General features: G+C 36.7%; 2 protein-coding genes across 4 annotated transcripts; both read right to left on the bottom strand.

Annotated features, from left to right (window-relative positions):
• Positions 1–5,542: 5,542 nt before the first annotated feature.
• On the bottom strand, positions 5,543–7,932 carry LOC149400336 (aspartyl protease family protein 2-like). Its single transcript, XM_089611646.1, has 2 exons — positions 7,107–7,932; positions 5,543–6,683 (listed from the first exon to the last, which is right to left on the bottom strand). The coding sequence occupies exons 1-2, from the start codon at positions 7,716–7,718 to the stop codon at positions 5,886–5,888; spliced, it is 1,410 nt and encodes a 469-aa protein (XP_089467772.1). The 5' UTR covers positions 7,719–7,932; the 3' UTR covers positions 5,543–5,885.
• A 6,680-nt stretch (positions 7,933–14,612) lies between these two features.
• On the bottom strand, positions 14,613–16,701 carry CNX3 (cofactor of nitrate reductase and xanthine dehydrogenase 3). Of its 3 annotated transcripts, none has more exons than XM_089612606.1 (3): positions 16,586–16,701; positions 15,586–15,710; positions 14,613–15,409 (listed from the first exon to the last, which is right to left on the bottom strand). In XM_089612606.1, the coding sequence occupies exons 2-3, from the start codon at positions 15,697–15,699 to the stop codon at positions 14,852–14,854; spliced, it is 672 nt and encodes a 223-aa protein (XP_089468732.1). In that variant the 5' UTR covers positions 15,700–15,710; positions 16,586–16,701; the 3' UTR covers positions 14,613–14,851. The 3 variants fall into 3 exon arrangements, with proteins under 3 accessions (XP_089468732.1, XP_089468730.1, XP_089468731.1); XM_089612604.1 differs by lacking the exon at positions 16,586–16,701 and adding an exon at positions 16,051–16,263; XM_089612605.1 differs by lacking the exon at positions 16,586–16,701 and adding an exon at positions 15,848–15,997.
• Between the last annotated feature and the right edge of the window lie 1,217 nt (positions 16,702–17,918).

The following is a 17,918-nucleotide window of genomic DNA, read 5'->3' as shown; positions in this document are numbered from 1 at the left end:
GTTTTTATCACAATTAGACATAAGTAATGCTTTCTTAAATGGAGATTTATTTGAGGAAGTGTACATGGAGTTGCCTTTGGGTTATAATGTGCAGGGGGTGCAAAGCAATTCAAATGGAAAGTTGGTCTGTAGATTACACAAATCCATTTATGGATTGAAACAAGCTTCAAGGCAATGGAACTTGAAGTTCACAGAGGCAGTTCAGAACAATGGGTTTGTCCAATCCAAATCAGATTACTCAGTTTATACAAAAGGACATGGTTCTACTTTTGTGATCATTTTATTATATGTTGATGACATTATCATTTCTGGTCCTAATCAGTCTGTTATTTCTGATGTTAAGAGTTTTCTTAGCTCTGTTTTTAGATTGAAAGATTTAGGCACTCTAAAATATTTTTTGGGATTAGAAGTTGCTAGGTCGGATGCAGGGATTGTCTTGTGTCAAAGGCAGTATGCTCTACAGATATTAGAGGATGCAGGGTTTCTTGACTCTAAGCCAGTCAAAACTCCCATGAATCCTAGACTGACTATGAATTTAACTGATGGTTTTTTGTTAGATGATCCTACAGGTTACAGGAGACTTATAGGGCGTCTATTGTATCTCACAATTACACGACCTGATATTACTTTTGCAGTCAATTGCTTAAGTCAATTTGTTAAAGCTCCAACTTCTCAGCACCAACAAGCAGGTCATCATTTATTGAGATATTTGAAGTCAAATCCTGGCTTAGGATTATTCTATCCCTCTAACTCTTCTACAAATATACGTGCTTTTTCTGATGCTGACTGGGGTACGTGCACTGATTCACGTCGGTCTGTTACATGATATTGTGTCTTTGTTGGTGATGCTTTGGTTTCATGGAAGTCAAAGAAGCAATCGACTGTGTCTAGGAGTTCTGCAGAGTCAGAATATCGAGCGCTTGCTGCTGTGATGAGCGAGGTCATATGGTTGCAGCAGTTAGCAAAGGATTTCCAGATCAATTCTGAAGTATCTCCGGTGATTTACTGTGATAATCAGGCAGCTATTCACATTGCCTCGAATCCAACGTATCACGAGAGAACTAAACACATAGAGATTGACCTTCATTTTGTCAAAGAACGTCTCCAACGTGGTTTAGTTAAATTACTTCCTATAAGAACTCATCTTCAGATTGCTGATATTTTTACAAAACCTTTAACCTCACCAGCTCTTCTTACGCTGTTGTCCAAGATGAACTTGTTGAATATATTCAGCTCATCTTGAGGGGGTGTTTTGGGTTTTAATATCTGTAATTAAGAGAGAGTTATGTCGTTTCCTTATTGCAAGTTTGTTTATGGCGTTTCTTTATTTCTTAGCTTGTATAAAAGGTTTGACTGAACCTAGAATCAGATCAATTAATCAATACATTCATTTTCATTCCACTCTGATTCTCGAGTCAGATATTCTCTCTCTTTCATTCCTTTTTCATATTCAAGAATTCAAGACTCGTCGACCCTTGGCTTCCCGACCCCTCCAAGTTATTTCACGTCAACGTACAAGGCCTCAACAATGTCCTCCGAGCCGTTAGGGAGACCAAGACCGTAGAGAAGCTCGTGTACACGTCTTCCATTTTCGCTTTCGGCCCCACCGATGGCTTCGTAGCCGACGAGACTACAATAATAAGTGACCTTTCTTTTTCTTTTCTTTTTTTTCTTTTTTTTGGTGTGATGACGAATCGTAGTTCAATTAATGGTCAGGTTCATCAAGAGAGGTCGAAGGTCGAGGCCGATAAGATCGCGATAAGAGCCGCGGCTGAGGGTTTGCCTCTGGTGATGGTGTATCCCGGGTTTATCTACGGTCCCGAAAAAATCACCGCCGGCAATTTTATAGCGAAGCTGGTATGATGGTTCTTATAAACCTATCTATATCTCTTTCTTTTTCTCTCTCCTTTTGTAAATCCTTTGGTTTACAAAACAAAGCTCATAGGAATTTGAATACATGCCTTGAGCAAAGGCGCGGAATGGAAATTGAGGGCGACCGATGATAAATAATAAAAAAGAAAAGTATAATGGACTTTCAACGTTTCAAATATGTGTTAAATTCAGTTAATTTTTAATTATATTTTGGATGTATACCGTTGAATTCTATTAATGGATACTTTGCAAAATTAACAGAACGTTAATTATTTATCAAAATTTAAATTTGTACTTAGCAAGTTAGCCACAAAATCCATAAAAAAACACATAAATATAAAAATCAAATAATATCATATAAAAATGTTTATAGGTGTTTCGTAGTGATGTTATTTGTAGAAAGTTCAAATACGTTACTTGTTGGTGCATTATGTAGCATTTTGGCTTCTGTTATATTTGTTTTGTGTTGGTCTATATCATTATAAAGGATTTGTCTTTTTTGGTGCCAGCTCGTGGAGCGTTTCAACGGTCGACTACAGGGCTACATAGGGCCCGGAATCAACAAGTACCCGCTCAGCCACGTGGACGACGTGGTACAAGGCCACATGGCAGCGATGAGCAAGGGCCGGCCCGCCGAGAGATATCTCCTGACCGGAGGTAATGCATCGCTGAAACAACTTATGGATTTAGCCGCCGACATAACGGGAACAAGTAGGCCTCGGTTCAACATTCCCTTGTGGCTCATCGAGGCCCATGGCTGGGCTGGGCTTCCCTTCTCTTCAGTCGGATCACCGGAAAGCTTCCTCTTTTCAGCCCCCATGTATATATGAAAATAAAATTTATTTAAGAGAAATTATCCCATTTGTCACCAATTTCATAACATTTTCCCATTTTCCACTAAAAAATCAATTTGGCCCAAAATGCCACCGATATGTCAATAATGTTGACATCTAATAGTAAAGGGCAAAAATAGATGTCAACATTGTTGATATAAATGGTGGCATTTTGGGCCAAATAAGTCTTTTAGTGGAAATTGAGAAAATGTTATAAAATTGGTGACAAATTGGACAATTTCTCTTTATTTAATTATTTATTTCATATTTCGTTTCTTGCAATGTCTAAGCTCTAAGATTGCATTGAAGATAGTTTATGTGTGTCTTGTTTTGTTGGAGCAGCTGGGTAATGTGCTGAGACACGAGTGGGCGTATTCCTGCGAGAAGGCGAAATCAGAGATTGGTTATAACCCCAGAAGCTTGAAAGAGGGACTAGAGGAGATCTTACCATGGCTCAAGAGCTTGGGCTTGATCTACTATTGATGCTTTTCGTGTTTGTTTTACATTCGATCAATGCTAAAGTTACACATAGTTCACGGATGCTTTTTTCTCGGTTTCTTTCATATCCAATGAAACGTGGCTACAATACTAACAAAGGAATAAGACATTGAGAATTGATTGAAGTTACATTGCATATTGTTTGATCTCAACCAAACTAATTAGAATTACCAGAGTGATATTAATTAAAACCGGCCGATTTACCATGTGTATAAAACTATAAGCCCATATAAGGCTCAATGAGCCCAATGAAGAGAAAATAGCACAATACAACGGCAATGCCGTATCAGAGCGAAAGTCTTGGGCAGACACAATTCGGGGAAGTAGTACTAGTAGCATTAATGGGTAAGTTAGTAATTGAATGTGGTATTGATTCATGCCCAAAATGGGCTATAAATAGATGGAAAATTGAAGAATAAGGGATCAAATTTTTCCCTTCCCCAAAATATATAATAATATATCGAATGAAACGAAATTTATGGATTTTGCCTGTTCTGTCTCTGTTCTTTTAGAATCTCGGCGTGATTTGAAAACATGAAATTTATTATTCCTTTTTCATTTTTTTAGAAACTAAATTTGGTCACAGAATTCCAGTTATGTTTTTATCAAAATCTGCCAAAAAATAGGATGCACCATGTGTTCCATCTGTAAGCCCGAGTTTAATCACGAATGACTTGTGTCTCAATTTCAAATGAAAAAAAAAAAAAATCAAAGGTTTAAATTTTTATTTTTGACCCATGATCACATTTGATGGCTCGTCACTAAACATATAATAAATTAATAAGATCTAGGGTCATGATCTTTGTGCACATGGAATAGGAAAGTATGTAGGTATTTGTCTTTAACGAGGAATAACAAAATGAACAAGAAATTAGTTAATTGTATTAGTTAAGTACCGTCCTAATCTTCACGAGACTTGTTATCTTTTGGTTCAGCGTTTGAGAACTATAATACAAACTCTTGTCCAAGATCTTTGAACATTTTCCATGCTATTTTCTTTGGCCACTCGGATTTGTCCCAAAGCAAGTATTTTTGCCTGCATCTTTTTTTATGGGAATTTTATTGCCTGTATGGGATCCGCAAAGTTAAATATATTTAAATATAAAAATATCTCTCTGACTAAACCCATCCCGGATGACAAATTAAAAATGAAAATTTGAAGATTATTTCTTACTATTATAATTAATCAAAAAGTAAGACTGAGATCTCAAGAAAAGTAACTCATCTTCACAGCCAGCGGCCACTTTTTTTCTCCTTTCTTTTTTTCACAAACATATCTTTTTAACAACTTATTGGAGACTTTTGTTGCTAAAAAAGCATTGAAGTGCGTTCATCTTCAGAAATTAAAGTGAAGCCTAGAAAGTAAACCTAACGGGATTTGAAAGAATACGTAATCACGGGAGAGGAGTTTAATTAAATAAGGAAATATACATAACAGGAGAAGAATAGGAAGAAGACGAGATAGGTTATGTTACTTTTTGTTCTAAACTGATACTATAATTAAAAATATGGTGAATGATAAATATATCCTTAAAAGTTAAAACTATTCCGTTCCTATATTTTTACGTAATAAAATAGTTAAATTAGTAAAATAGACATAATATTTAACAAAATATTAAGATTTGACTTGTTATTTAGAAAATATTTGAAACAAGACTTTTTGATATATTTTTGGACAAAAATAACACTGAAAGTATTTAAGCCTTAATTTACAAAGAAATTTCTGATGGTTTATATACTTTCAGGACATTTTTTTTATCAGGAAAATGTGATGAATTCCAATTTTAGATATTTTCCAAAGAACAAAGTCCAATTTTGATATTTTATTTATTATGAGATCTACGTATAAAATTCCTCTAAGAAAATTCTGAAACTTTATTACATATTGGACCGTACAATCCTGGTCCATGTGGGCGTACCGTAAACAAGTGCGAAAGGACAAAAAGTAAAGGTACTGCTCTGCTCTAGTGGTTTGTAGTTGTAATGTCATTTTCCCTGCTGCCCAAACTCTATTTATTATTTACTCAAAATTTGCCCAAAAACTAGTAGATAATAAATTAATACTAGTAGATCATGAATATAACTTGCGAAAAATGAATTTCATGTTACGAATAAATTATATAAAGAAATAGATCTCAAACGTGTTGTCTTGACTCTTGTCAATGCCTACACTACAATCTACAGCACTCTCAATGAACCACACGAGTCAATGAGTAGGAATCTAGACACCCAATATTGTAATATCCAGATTTTAGGTGCTAAAAGACAAATGTTGTACTTCAGAGAGAAAATTACAGTGGGTCATGTAATAAAAGTAAGAAAAAAAAAAAAAACAGAGGTATATAATCTCATATTTCATTCTCTTCATTTCTTTCGCCACTTTTGGCTTAATTTCCATCATCAGTCGAACTACATTACATTATAGTTATACACGAGCGGTGAGAGCAATAAGATACGAGGAGTTGAAGGATTACCAAATTACCCTCTCTCACCCCACACCACATCACATCACATCAAATTCAAAGGCTCTTGTATCTCTATTCTCTTCTTTTTTATAGCACCACATAATTAGAAGAATACAACAAGCAGGATAAACAGACAAACAACAAACATACAGAGTTGAAACATTCAAACCCATCAATTCAACCAAAACCCACCTTCACGGCAAGGTTTAAATGTAATTTAAGAGCAGCCACGTGGCGCGAACCCGACCCGCGACCCGGCCAGGTCATACACGACCCGGAAGCCCTGCTGCTGAATGTTGCCCAAGATGGAGAGCCCGCCCATGGTCCCGGCGAAGGCGAAGCAGAACGTCCCGTCGGAGTCGACGGGGATCAGATAATTCGCGGCCGGGAGCGACACGTCAGCGCCGCGGAAGTGCATGACCACGGTGGGGACCTTCACCTCGGTCTTCCCGGAGAGGTCGAAGCAGGTGTCGAAGAGGGAAAAATCCGGCGCGCGCTTCAGCGCCCTGGCTCCGGCGCGGAACGCGTCCCTCATCGCCACGTAGGCGGGGCGGGTGAGCCGGGTCACGGACGTCCCCGAGTCGATGATGACGCCGCCGTTGCCGGCGTTGTCGAGCCTGAAGAGCGCGGCGGAGATGCCGCGGACGCGGGCCCCGCCGACGCTGATCCCGACGAGGTCGAGGTAGTAGAAGGTGTCGAGCTTGGGGTTGGCGAGGAGCGGCGTGTAGAGGGCGGTGCGGGACGCCGCGGAGGATCCGAACACCATGGAGCTGGGGCGCGACGAGGCCGAGCGGTCCACGAGGCAGTACGAGAACTTCTTGGCGAAGCGGCGGCCCGCTTGGGTCGGGAAAGAGAGCTTCCCCCGGCCGAGGCCCAGAAGCCCCGCCGCGCCCACGAACAAGCCCTCGTTGTCGTGCCCGCACCCCAACGCCACGCGTTCCACTCGCGTCCGCCGGAACGTCAGCGTCTCCGTCGAGAATTCACCGGTTGTGAACGACCCGTCCCCGTACGAAACCTAACACCCCAAAAAATTAGGAAATAATTATAAAAAACAGACCTCGGAAAAATTAACAAAATAGTCGAATTTCAAATTTTTTTGGCAGAGCAGCGAAAATTACGCTGTTTAATTTTTTTATTTTTTTATACCTAGTTGATAATTAGGTGGAGGTCGTGGTTCAACCTCCATAAATATTTTTTATACACCGATTAATTTTTGCGTTTTTTTTTCCGATTATTATAAGCAAATTATTACTTAAAAAAAAAAAAAAATTTCAGTCAAATTTTTTTTTTTTCGTGAAAGCTGATTATGGCGCACATTTTAGCTGTTATTTAGACATACATGCTATTTTACAAATTCATTACCTACTTAGCAAAATAAAAAAATTCCAGGCGAAATTGGAAAAAGAAAAGAATGGGAAGGGTAAAAATGGAAAGTTACCTGGTAGAGGCAGGATTTGCGGCGGTTGCAGCCGGGGGAGTCGAGGGTGCGGCAGAGAGGGGATGAGCAAGAGACGGCAGCGAAGGAGCGAGACTTCTTGGGGTCGAAGACGGGGTCGGCCTGAGAATAGCACTTCCGGCACGGCGCGCACTGGACCCAAACGACGTCGCTTCCGGTGTCGAGCACCATGTACGAGTACCTCGCCGGAGTCCCGATCCCGATCCGAGTGAAGTACTCTCCGCTGCCCTGCGCCAGCCCCGATATCACCGAGCTGCTGAACCCTCCCGCCGCCGCGCTGCCGTTCGCCTTCGCCAGGATGCTCTCCACGCGCCGCGCGTCGCGGGAGAGCCGGAGCGTGAAGACGTGGTCCGGCGAGTGGGCGGAGTCGGCGAGGAGCGCGTCGACGTGGTGGAGGTCCAGCGAGAGGTCGGCGGTGGTCGTCTCCTCCGAGTCGGCGAGCTCGGATTCCGGCCATGAGACTGTCTGGGCAGGTGATGGGAGGGAGGTTATCGTTAGGCTCTGGAGCTCCACGGCGGCAGAGACGGCACCGGTGAAGGAGACGAGGAACAGGACAATGAGTGCATTTTGTCTTCTCGCTCTTCCTTTTTCCATTGTTTAGAGAGAGAGAGAGAGACAAGGGGTTTGGGGACACAGGCGGTGATAAAACTCTGTCAGTATATAAAGAAATGTGATGAGAGAGAGAGAGGTGTTATTATCAGAGCATTTTCGGTGGGAGATAGCTTGCAGTTTTATGCACTTTATTATTATTATTATTATTATTACTTACTGGTATGTGTTTATCAGTTTATGTTCGAAAGTGGGTTTCATTAATGAGAAAGTATTCCATGTCTGAGTTTAGAACTTACATGAGTGAAATCCTTGTTTTATATGACGTTAATTGGATCTTAATGTAAAGGTAAAGGCGTAAAGCATTATCGTGTCTTTCAAAAAATAAAGCATTATTATTGACAGATACAGCTTGAAAGAATAATTTGCAGAGGGTTTACAATAAATCTTTTTAAAGTTACATGGCTAGAAGAAGTAGAAGAGGGGCAAAATTGAAATTAAGAGTATAAAAGTTAAGGTGGAATTAAATGGGTTTACTTCACAATTCACATGCTGAACTATTGGGTCTTTAGTTTTACTAGTCTACTTCTATAGTCGACAAAATAATTTGTTTATAAAAATATCTTCATGACAAGAATGTGTGTTCACTTCACATGCAGGGGTGGGAATTTTGTACTTATCATGTCGTATCTTAGCCCTTTTTATATATCATATAATTATACCTAATTACATAATTTGTTTGAAGTAATTATCATCGTGTTGAAAATCATATTCAAGTTAATTGGATTCTAATGACTATAGACACCAAACGCAACTAAAATTTTAGTATTAATAATCCAAATTTAATATCAATAACTTTATTTATTTTTAAATATGAAATATTGATCTTTGTATTTCTAATTAATTTCATCAAACTCATCACCACTTCCTATCTTATATCGGATTGGTATTTGTTACGAATTCCATTATAAAAGAGAATGGATCACTTGATAGGCCGATTCAGCCATAAAATCGATCTCTAAGACCAGATCATTTAAGAAAACAAATAAAACCAAATGAAATGGTTTTAGCTTCTCTTAAATAAAACCAAATGAAACCGTTTTATTAGTCAGATATATATATATATATATATATATATATATATATATATATATATATATTTCTTTAAGTCAAGTATATATTTCTTTAAGTCAAGTGGGTGGAAAAATATCAAGAATTTAACCTGCTTTTTGCTGGTGAAAGTTGGGTTTGTATTCATTGCGGTAAATCAATGCTTGCTGGTAGTTGGACTTCGTTTACGGAAGCTAATCTCGCCAGCTCAACTTTGGCGTCCTCTATTTCAGGCGGAGCAATTTTGTTTTGTCGTAAATTTACAAAGATTGACGAGGATATTTGATATGATGTTTGTGCTAAAAATAAGACACGCTGTGCTGTCATACTTAGAATGCACATGGAGTGGAATGCATAAGTTTTGTTTTCTAGTTTTCCTTTTCCAAAATAGATGGGTTTTGTCACGGCAACATCAGCACAGAAAGTTGCATATCTATTTTAAGTGTTTAACAAAAAAAATTAAGGAAATATCCCACGTTTAAAAAAAAAAAAATTTAAGTACTTGCTATATCTCTCTAATCTACTTGTAGGCGTTAATTATGAGAGACAAGCTCTAGTTGCACATGAAGTTTATTTCTTTGTTTGTTTGTGTTATAATTCTCTCTCTCATATTATTTTTCTTTCTCTTTCGAGCATTTGTGTTCTTATCTTAAAAGCAGAAAATATCACATGTGTTACAATCACATATCACATTTCTGTTTTTCATTGTATTAATTCCAACTCGCGTGTCTTTTGTTTATTTATATCTAAACTCTCGGTGAGGTTCAAGCTGTGAAATATCTGAAATAGACGCCTTATGTTTTGTGTTTAACCTGTATTATCAAATAAAATCAATTAAAAAATTATTGCGGCATTTCTTTCTAACATTTGTACATGTGATATTTTTGGTAATTATAATTTAACCAATGACTATTTTTATTTTATTTTATCAATAGTAAGATAAAATATTTATTAGTTTATTTAACCATACGTGTTATTTATGGGCATGACTGAATATTTTGTTTTGTTGGAACGATTTTATCTAAAGAAAAATCTTTGTTAAAAGTGTGAGATATTCTAAGAATTACATGAAGCTCTCGAAAAAATGATTATTTTGACACCAATGAACAGTGAAAACCTACTTTCATGCGCGATATTTTTTTAACCAATCGTGACATAAATAATACACTTTAGTGGTTAAAAAATTAGTAAAATGAAAAAAAAAAAAGATTGAGTTCTTGTTAAATTATCAAAACTTGTATCTCTCTTTTTTTTTTCTTTTGTTTTATGTATAAGAATATCCTCAATGTTAAATCTTATATTTTATCAATAGCCCTAAAAACTTGAAAATTCCACATGTTAAAATTTAATTATATTTTCGTGTTTACCCCACAAAATGAATGTGAGTTTTTTTTCCCTTCATTTTCTTCGATATATAGTACCTCACACATTTTCATAATTTGTTTTCCAAGTATATAAAGCATTCGTTAATTAGAAGTTAAAACGTGCATTCTTGCTATAAAAAAAATAAAAATAAAAATAAACTATTCTTGCTTGCATAAAAAAGTTATTGAACTAAAATTTTCTTTTTCCTTTTATTTTTTTGTTACTAATAGTCAAAATTATGCTTTCCTTTGATTCAATTTCATAAATGCCCGAGACAAAACAAAACATTGCTCTTGCTTCGGATTAAATTAAAGGCTAAACAAAATCCACACTCAAGCTTTGTGCTTTCCAGCTTCATTTCGTTTGGGCAAATTCCAACAATCTCGGCGATGCTTTGCTACGATGACCCAAATGACTCATCTAATAATGCATATACCCAACAATTACTTTGTTTCTTTATTCTACAATTTACACCTAACTCATCCCATAGTTTTGACTTTTGCTTTGGTGTTCATGAAATTCCCATTTTCTTATTGATTACTTTCCTAGGCTCACTTTCCAAGAAAGAAAGAAAGAAAGAAGGGAAGAAAAAAAAATCCATGCATTTCATACGTGTGAACTGTGAAGAGCTTGATTCTTTCTTGGCAATTTACAAATAACATTGGTGTTCCCTCGTGACACTTTGTCTCTTTTTTATCCAATTAATTATATTACTTATTACCCGTCGTCATCATCATCGTTCCTTGTACTATATTGTCACCGTTTTCACCAATGTTGTAAAATGATACAGATTCATCTAATCTGTCCTGTACGTACTCAAATGATATATAACCCTGAAGTTATACCTAACCAAGAACAAGAATGTGTTGATGAATTACTTTTCTTAATTTTTCATGCTAAACAATAACTTATAACATGGTGGATCATTCATGAATGTTTTACATCTGTTATCCTGATATTAAACAAAGCCAAAAGAAAAAGGATTAAATAAAATCTAATGAAGATAACTTATCTGTATTCTTATGTGAACGAAAAGTACATAAATTATTGGCAATGTGCTCACATTCACATGTACGTTCGAAATAATAATGTATAAAAAAGGGGAAAAAACTATATATATACGTGACTTTCTTGATTTGTTTGTAGCATAACAAGGCAAACAACCACGAACTTCCCTACAAAGTGATACATCAGATGTCATGATACATATACATCTATGTATAACTAATCAAGTGCAAATTTAATTTTCAAAGAAATCACATGCTTGTAGGTCCTTCTAAGTAAAAGATCAGCATTTTTGTTTTTTGTTTTTAAGCCATCAAATTAATCAGCAGATTAATGAACTACTAAATCATCACCAACAACCATAATTATTTTCTTAGAGAACCTTAAAAACAACATTGTGAAAACTACTAAATAACCATTTTGGCGGCCAATTGATGAAAGTTTAATTGTACGAGTATATTTTTAAAAAAATTACTACAGCGAAAGAGAATAAAGCGGAAGAATGAAAGTTTAAATGAAAATTTCAAGTGTTGATCACTCATAAATTTTGTTTTTATCACGAATACAGTTGAATTAGTGCTAATTTTAAATGAAATGATCATCTTATATCTTAGTTAGCTTAGTAAACACAATTGAGATTCTTTTTATAAAATTGAAGGACATTAAGCAAAAAAAAATGCTAATTCATAGAGATCAAGGACAACTAATGAAAAAAAAACATGGGTCAATCTGTCCTTAAATTGTAAAATTCGAGCCACATTTACAAATACATTATAATATGAAGAAGATGATTAGTTAAATTTAATAAAGAATAGAGTATACAGGTGCAAACATCTAGTTTATACATTAAAACACAACGCACTCTTGTACCGTGTGACATGACAAAAGTAAAAAAAACAGTAATACCAAAAATAAAATATTGAAAGCAATATTTTTTTTTAATCTCAACTGTATTTACAAACTGTGTATGGGTTAGTTGGTAGCACATTAATTTGAGGGAGACGAAAATAATGAAGCAATATCATCAACCTTTCCTATGCTCCTCTAAATCTATAGCAATGCTAGTTTTTATTTATTTATTTATTTAATTATAAGTGGGTAAAGTAGTTTCAACTTCATGCACCGCCTGTTATTAATTTGACATATACAAGCGTATATTTATAGAGGAGGTTGAGCTGCGCGGCAATGAATGTAAGCTTTTTTTTTTCCAACACCAATATGTTACAAAGGTAAAACAGTATTAGTTATTTTTTTTTTTTACCAACAAATGGCATTTAATTTGGGACAGAATAAAACAAAATGCAAGCATGCATGTACCCTGTACTGTTGGTAATTGGCGTAAAAAAATCAAGTGAAACATTGTTTGTCACAAATGTGACTCGAACTAATGACTTCACATGCGTGCGTGTTATTTGAGCACTCATTTAGTCATTTGACATTAATTACCTTTCCATTAAAAATTTATTTTCTTCGTTGATCTTACTCTATTCGAAAATCAGGAATGACGTTGGAACAATAATTGAATGATCAGCCCTTTAAAAAATAATTTTTTTCGCTTGGATTGTTAATCTTACACTAGTAGTGATAAATCGGGAATGACATTGGAACAATTATCGAATGACTCCGTCGTTTGAAAAAGAAAAATATTTTCACAAACCTTAGATTGTTATTTTTACACTGTCTCCACCATAAACTGAGATATAGAAAAATAGTCTCTGTTTTTTTTTTTTTTTTTTTTTTTTAATTGAGATACGCCTAATAGGTAATCGCCATAACAAAACCGGTCCCGTCTAATCTCGGAAATTTTTCATTGTTGTTATTATTATTATTATTACTTATTAGTATAGATTTATAGATCTTTGATTGCGGTGGAGATTCTGTGTCATGCAAAAAGGAGACGAATGGTGTTGGAAAAAACACGGGATTTTATGGCCCAACTGGCATGTGCACTAAAACCAGCACTTTCGGAATTTCAAAAGAAAAAGGAACAAAGCAAAGGTCACTAATTTGGTTAGGGTCCAGACTCTAGAATAAGGAGATCTCTTTGTTCCTTCCTATACAAGTAACACCGTTTCACCCTAGAACAATTCCCTGGTCGTTTAGTGCTAGCAAAGACTTTGACTTACACCACTCTTTTTCCCACATTATTAATTAAAGAAAAACCAACACTGGTAACACATGGCTCAAGTTTTACTAAAAATCTTGGTATATATATGCTCATTAGTCATATATTTTGTATAACCAGTAAATGAAGTCTTCAAAATATAAAAAGATTGGCTTTTCAGAAAGTTTATCCAACGATTTCTATATGTGGATATTAACTAATCAAGATTCAGAGTCTGTTGGCCGGTCAAGGATCAATTCTGACAGTTAAGGATTTCGTCAAGACTTCAATTACTAATTCGAACACTGATGTATACAATCAATCCTTGTACTAATGATTCAATGAGAAAGTGTGAAACAACTGTTCAGAAGAGAATATTCTTTCGTTTCGTTGGATCTCTAGCTCAAGTACGCTCATTTCATCACAAATCTCTCTCAGTCTTGCGTTAGTCAACACGGTCATCAAGTTGAGTGCAATGGAAAAAAAAAATCTCAGACCACAAAGTGAAATATTATATCATTGTTGAAATTACTGAACCTACGCAACTGTTGCAAAAAGGGTTGTAACAGATAATGCAACAGTTACTGAAATTTAGAGACACACGAGATAAATGATATGAGTGTGGAATAATAAAGAGACACCAGAGTTGGTAACCCAGTTCGGCAAGTCGTGCCTACGTCTGGGGGGCCTTGGCCCGGTGGAAAGCAGTTGACTATAACGACGTGGTACAATAAAGATTTACACTTCACGACTCCCTCGCTAGCTACCCAACCTACGTCTATCTTCTTCAACGGCAACTTAGGCTCCCCCTAAGTACGAGATCCCCTCGATTCCCACTGAAAATCTCTCCCGAGACTTCCTAAAGTGTTTCCCAACAAAGAACAAACGGAAAACCTAACCTCTTGCTCCTAATACAACCACCCGTATATAGGCAGCCAAGCAGAGGTAACAAAACACCTTAAGAGCTTGAACACAGGCCGTTCTAAGCTCAGCTAAAACACTCAAATAAATCTCTCAAAAGGCGTGAGTGTAGAAGGTGAGGCGATGACCTATTTATATGAGAAAACTAGGTCAACATAAATCTTGAAGTCGGATTGAGAGTCCCAGCCCATTATCTCATTAAGCCACGCTGGAATCCTTCTTCAAGTCGGAGTGGCAAAGCCCAAAAGTCAATGGGCCGAAACTGTTACACGGGACTGTTACAACACAAACTGCGACACTTGTGACCAAACATTGTAACAAGGCCCAACGCTATCCGATAATATATTCCACGATTCTATATTATTTTGTCAACATTAATTCGCCAATAAATGTTCCAACAATTGTTTTATGCAATAATTTCCAACTCAGACTAGTCTAGTTTGAAGCTTATTCCAACAAGCAAAATATAAAAAGCTAAACTTGAGAAACCCCACTAGTTCTTAAAAGTCCAAGTTTGTAAATCACAAGAAAAAAAAAAAGACAAAATTACCCTTTACGAAATATCTCCAAATTTTCGAACTTTTTTTTTTTTTTTTCTTTCTCGAATTTTCGAAGTTCATTACCCTCATTACCACAAACAAACACAACCAAACCACCACCGGAGCTCTCTCGGCTAGTCATCTCTAGACCAATCACCGCTCTTCCCACCGGACTTGCTCTCCAACCGAAGCTCGGTGATGCGAATCCCCTTAGAGGCGGCTTTGCACATGTCGTAGACGGTGAGGCCGGCCACGGCGGCGGCGGTGAGAGCCTCCATCTCGACCCCGGTCTGGCCGGCCGACGTGGCCTCGGACTCGACGTCGACGCTCCAGTCGTCGCGGCTGAGCTCGAGGTCGACCCTCACGTGGGCCAGCGGGATGTTGTGGCACAGAGGGACGAGCTCGCTCGTGCGCTTGGCCCCGCTGATGCCAGCGAGGCGGGCCACGCCGAGCACGTCTCCCTTGCCCATCTGGTTGGCCGAGACCAGCCCGTACACGCTCTCGCCGAGCACCACTTTGCACCTCGCCACCGCTTTCCTCTTCGTCACCCCTTTCTCCGACACGTCCACCATTTGGGCCGTCCCCGAAGCGCCCACGTGGGTCAGCCTCGGGGCTTCCTCGTGCTCTTTTTGAGTTGGGGGATCGGTTGGGTGGCTTGAAGATAAAGGCTCGCCGAAGATCGATTCCATTTCCTATACAGCCCGGGTTGAAAGAGAGAAAAAATAAGTCAAATATATTGTTTTTACTCAAACTCATCTCCTCATTGGAAGGGTGAGAGTGCTTTTACCAACTAAGCTAGTCCCTCTGGTCTTAGTTTGTTTTTATGTAAAGTTTGTTCTTATGTGTATATATATATGTGTGTATCAACCTTATTGAGCTCCATTATTCCTGAGGTGAAATCGTTGGTGGGGCTGCTACTAAATAATCTTCTCGGCTGAGGAAAGGAAGCTGAAAGCCGCCGGAGAAACATTGCCGGTTTCATCTTCTTTTTAACTGCAAAGAAAATTTGGAGAAGAAAAAAAAATGTTTTTCCTGTTATCAGTTCAAAATTTGTGTTGTATATCGATTGGCTTTGTTTACTCCGTGTCGAGGCTTGTCCAAAAGTTTAAACTACTCATTTTTTCTCAAACCTGCATGTGTGATGTCTGAAGATTTTAAGATATGTATGGGATTCTCGTTGAGGCATTTTGACGAGCATATCGGGGGCACTATAGCTTAGCGGAGAAAACAGAGCTTTTAACGATGTCTATAATTGGTGAAGATCTTTAAATTATTCTGAAGTTATATCGGAGGAAAGGAAACAACGACAAATCAACAACGTAAGAAAGATTACCTCGTAAAATTTGACAAAAACGACAACAATGGAGGTGTGATTAATGTGCGAATGTGTTATCAACACGATGTAATGTGCCTTAAGTCCTAACAATCCATAATGTAAATGGAAAGCACATAGCAAAGGTTCTCAATTCAAGATACGGGTAATAATCCCCTTACTTTTTGTCAATATATAGTCATTGGCCATATTGTGTGACTTTTTTTTTTTTTAGTTTTTCAGCATTACTTGTAGATTTTTATTCTTATAATAAAGTTTGACCTTTAATTTTACTAAGGAAAATTTTATAGTTTAATATATGTATTAAAAAAATTCAGAATATAAAATTTATAACTACGAAAGACTACCAAAGAAAATTACTGATTTAATTAAGATATTTTTGAAACGAAATAAACTTTTAGCAAAATACTATTATTATTGATGGCTATGCACTCCCTGAAATTTTAATATTTGTATTTTCCATATCTGTACTTTGTAGCGCCATTCGTACGGTAAAAATATGTACAAGATTGTTGCAAGTTTATATAAAAGTCACCTATGAAATTGGCAAGTCTCCAAACACCAAAGCTTTCAATCCCAATTTAAGTATCTAGAAAATTGGGGCGTGCTTAGCCTTTTTGGCAACTCCACTCGAGCAAATGGACCACGAATCAGTTTTAGGATAGATGGATTAAGATGGAGTGATTAAACTAGGAAATTAAACTATTGTGATGTTTGGTGAAGAGGATGAAAAGTAAGATGAAAGAATTTGGAGGGATTGATTCTTCATGAAGCCCACCAAAATCTATCCATTTTAATTTGAATGAGAGATTTGCACCAAAGTCACTTCTTATGAACAAAATTGCATCTATGTCACCACCAAAAAAACGTGTTGCAAGTAAGTCACTTTTATTTATTATTAAACCAAAATACCATTAAAATAGAACCAGAGTTAAGTATTTACAAAACAAAAGTAGACTAGAAGAAGAAAGTAGAACCACAGTTAAAATATTTATAAAACAAAAGTAGACTAGAAGAAGAAATCGATAATCTGAAGCGCCTCAACTCCGACGAGGGTTGCGGCGGCGGTGGCCTCGTCGGAGCGGCGATCGGCGCGGTGGTCGGAGCTTGAGCTAGAAAGATTAGGGTTTGGAAGGGATTTGATGAGAGATCAGGGTTTGGGTGTGAATATAGATTCTTGTTGGATATAAAATAGAAGGGTAATTAAGACATTGTATAGGTGACAAATATGCAAAAAAAAAAAAAAAAAAAAAAAAAAAAAAAAAAAAGACACAGATGCAATTTAGACTCATTTGTGCTACAAATAAAATAATGTGTTGTTGTTGTGACTTCAACAGCAAATTCCACAATTTAAATGGATTTGCAATGATTGAAACAAGAAAAGTTTATTAAATAACCAATATACCCTTTTCTAATATAATAATTATGTAAATATATTGGTAATATAATAATTTTAGTACAATAACATCAATCATTCATCTCTATCTTTTATTTATTGTAAACAAAGGCGAAATAGTGGATTATATATTTTTTTTATCACATTACACCAATCAACTTTTTAACGATTTATGATTCATCACTTCTATTCCTCTTTCACTTTCACTGTTTTAAATCCATATATCAATTTTCCCCTCGTTCCTACCGAATAAAGCCTAAAAGTGGGCATAAATTCATCATTTTATCCTCATATTTGATATCCACCGTGACCCACCACGAATATTTTGAATAATGCAAATAGCGTTTTCTAGCTACTCGTGGCATAGTATTTGCAATACACCGCATTATAAACGGTGGTACAAATCAGACGCTCTAATCCGGCCTATCACCCTTATGCATGCCAAAATAACTAGAAGTCATATATATATATA

The sequence above is a fragment of the Urtica dioica genome, chromosome 4 (genome assembly GCF_054948205.1).
Source record: "Urtica dioica subsp. dioica isolate 48M chromosome 4, U.dioica_male_clone48M_v1_H2, whole genome shotgun sequence".
NCBI lineage: Eukaryota > Viridiplantae > Streptophyta > Magnoliopsida > Rosales > Urticaceae > Urtica > Urtica dioica.
The sequence above is the reverse complement of the archived record's forward strand: the minus strand, read 5'-3'. Positions and strand labels throughout refer to the sequence as shown.

What these genes read in the sequence shown, in the direction of transcription:
- LOC149400336 (XM_089611646.1), bottom strand. Translation starts at nt 7,718, where the DNA reads ATGGAAAAAGGAAGAGCGAGAAGACAAAATGCACTCATTGTCCTGTTC. An exon ending in GCAAATCCTGCCTCTACCAG is followed by an intron (nt 6,684 to 7,106) that starts GTAACTTTCCAT and finishes TTGGGGTGTTAG; the next exon opens with GTTTCGTACGGGGACGGGTC.
- CNX3 (XM_089612606.1), bottom strand. Translation starts at nt 15,699, where the DNA reads ATGAAACCGGCAATGTTTCTCCGGCGGCTTTCAGCTTCCTTTCCTCAG. An exon ending in GAATAATGGAGCTCAATAAG is followed by an intron (nt 15,410 to 15,585) that starts GTTGATACACAC and finishes CGGGCTGTATAG; the next exon opens with GAAATGGAATCGATCTTCGG.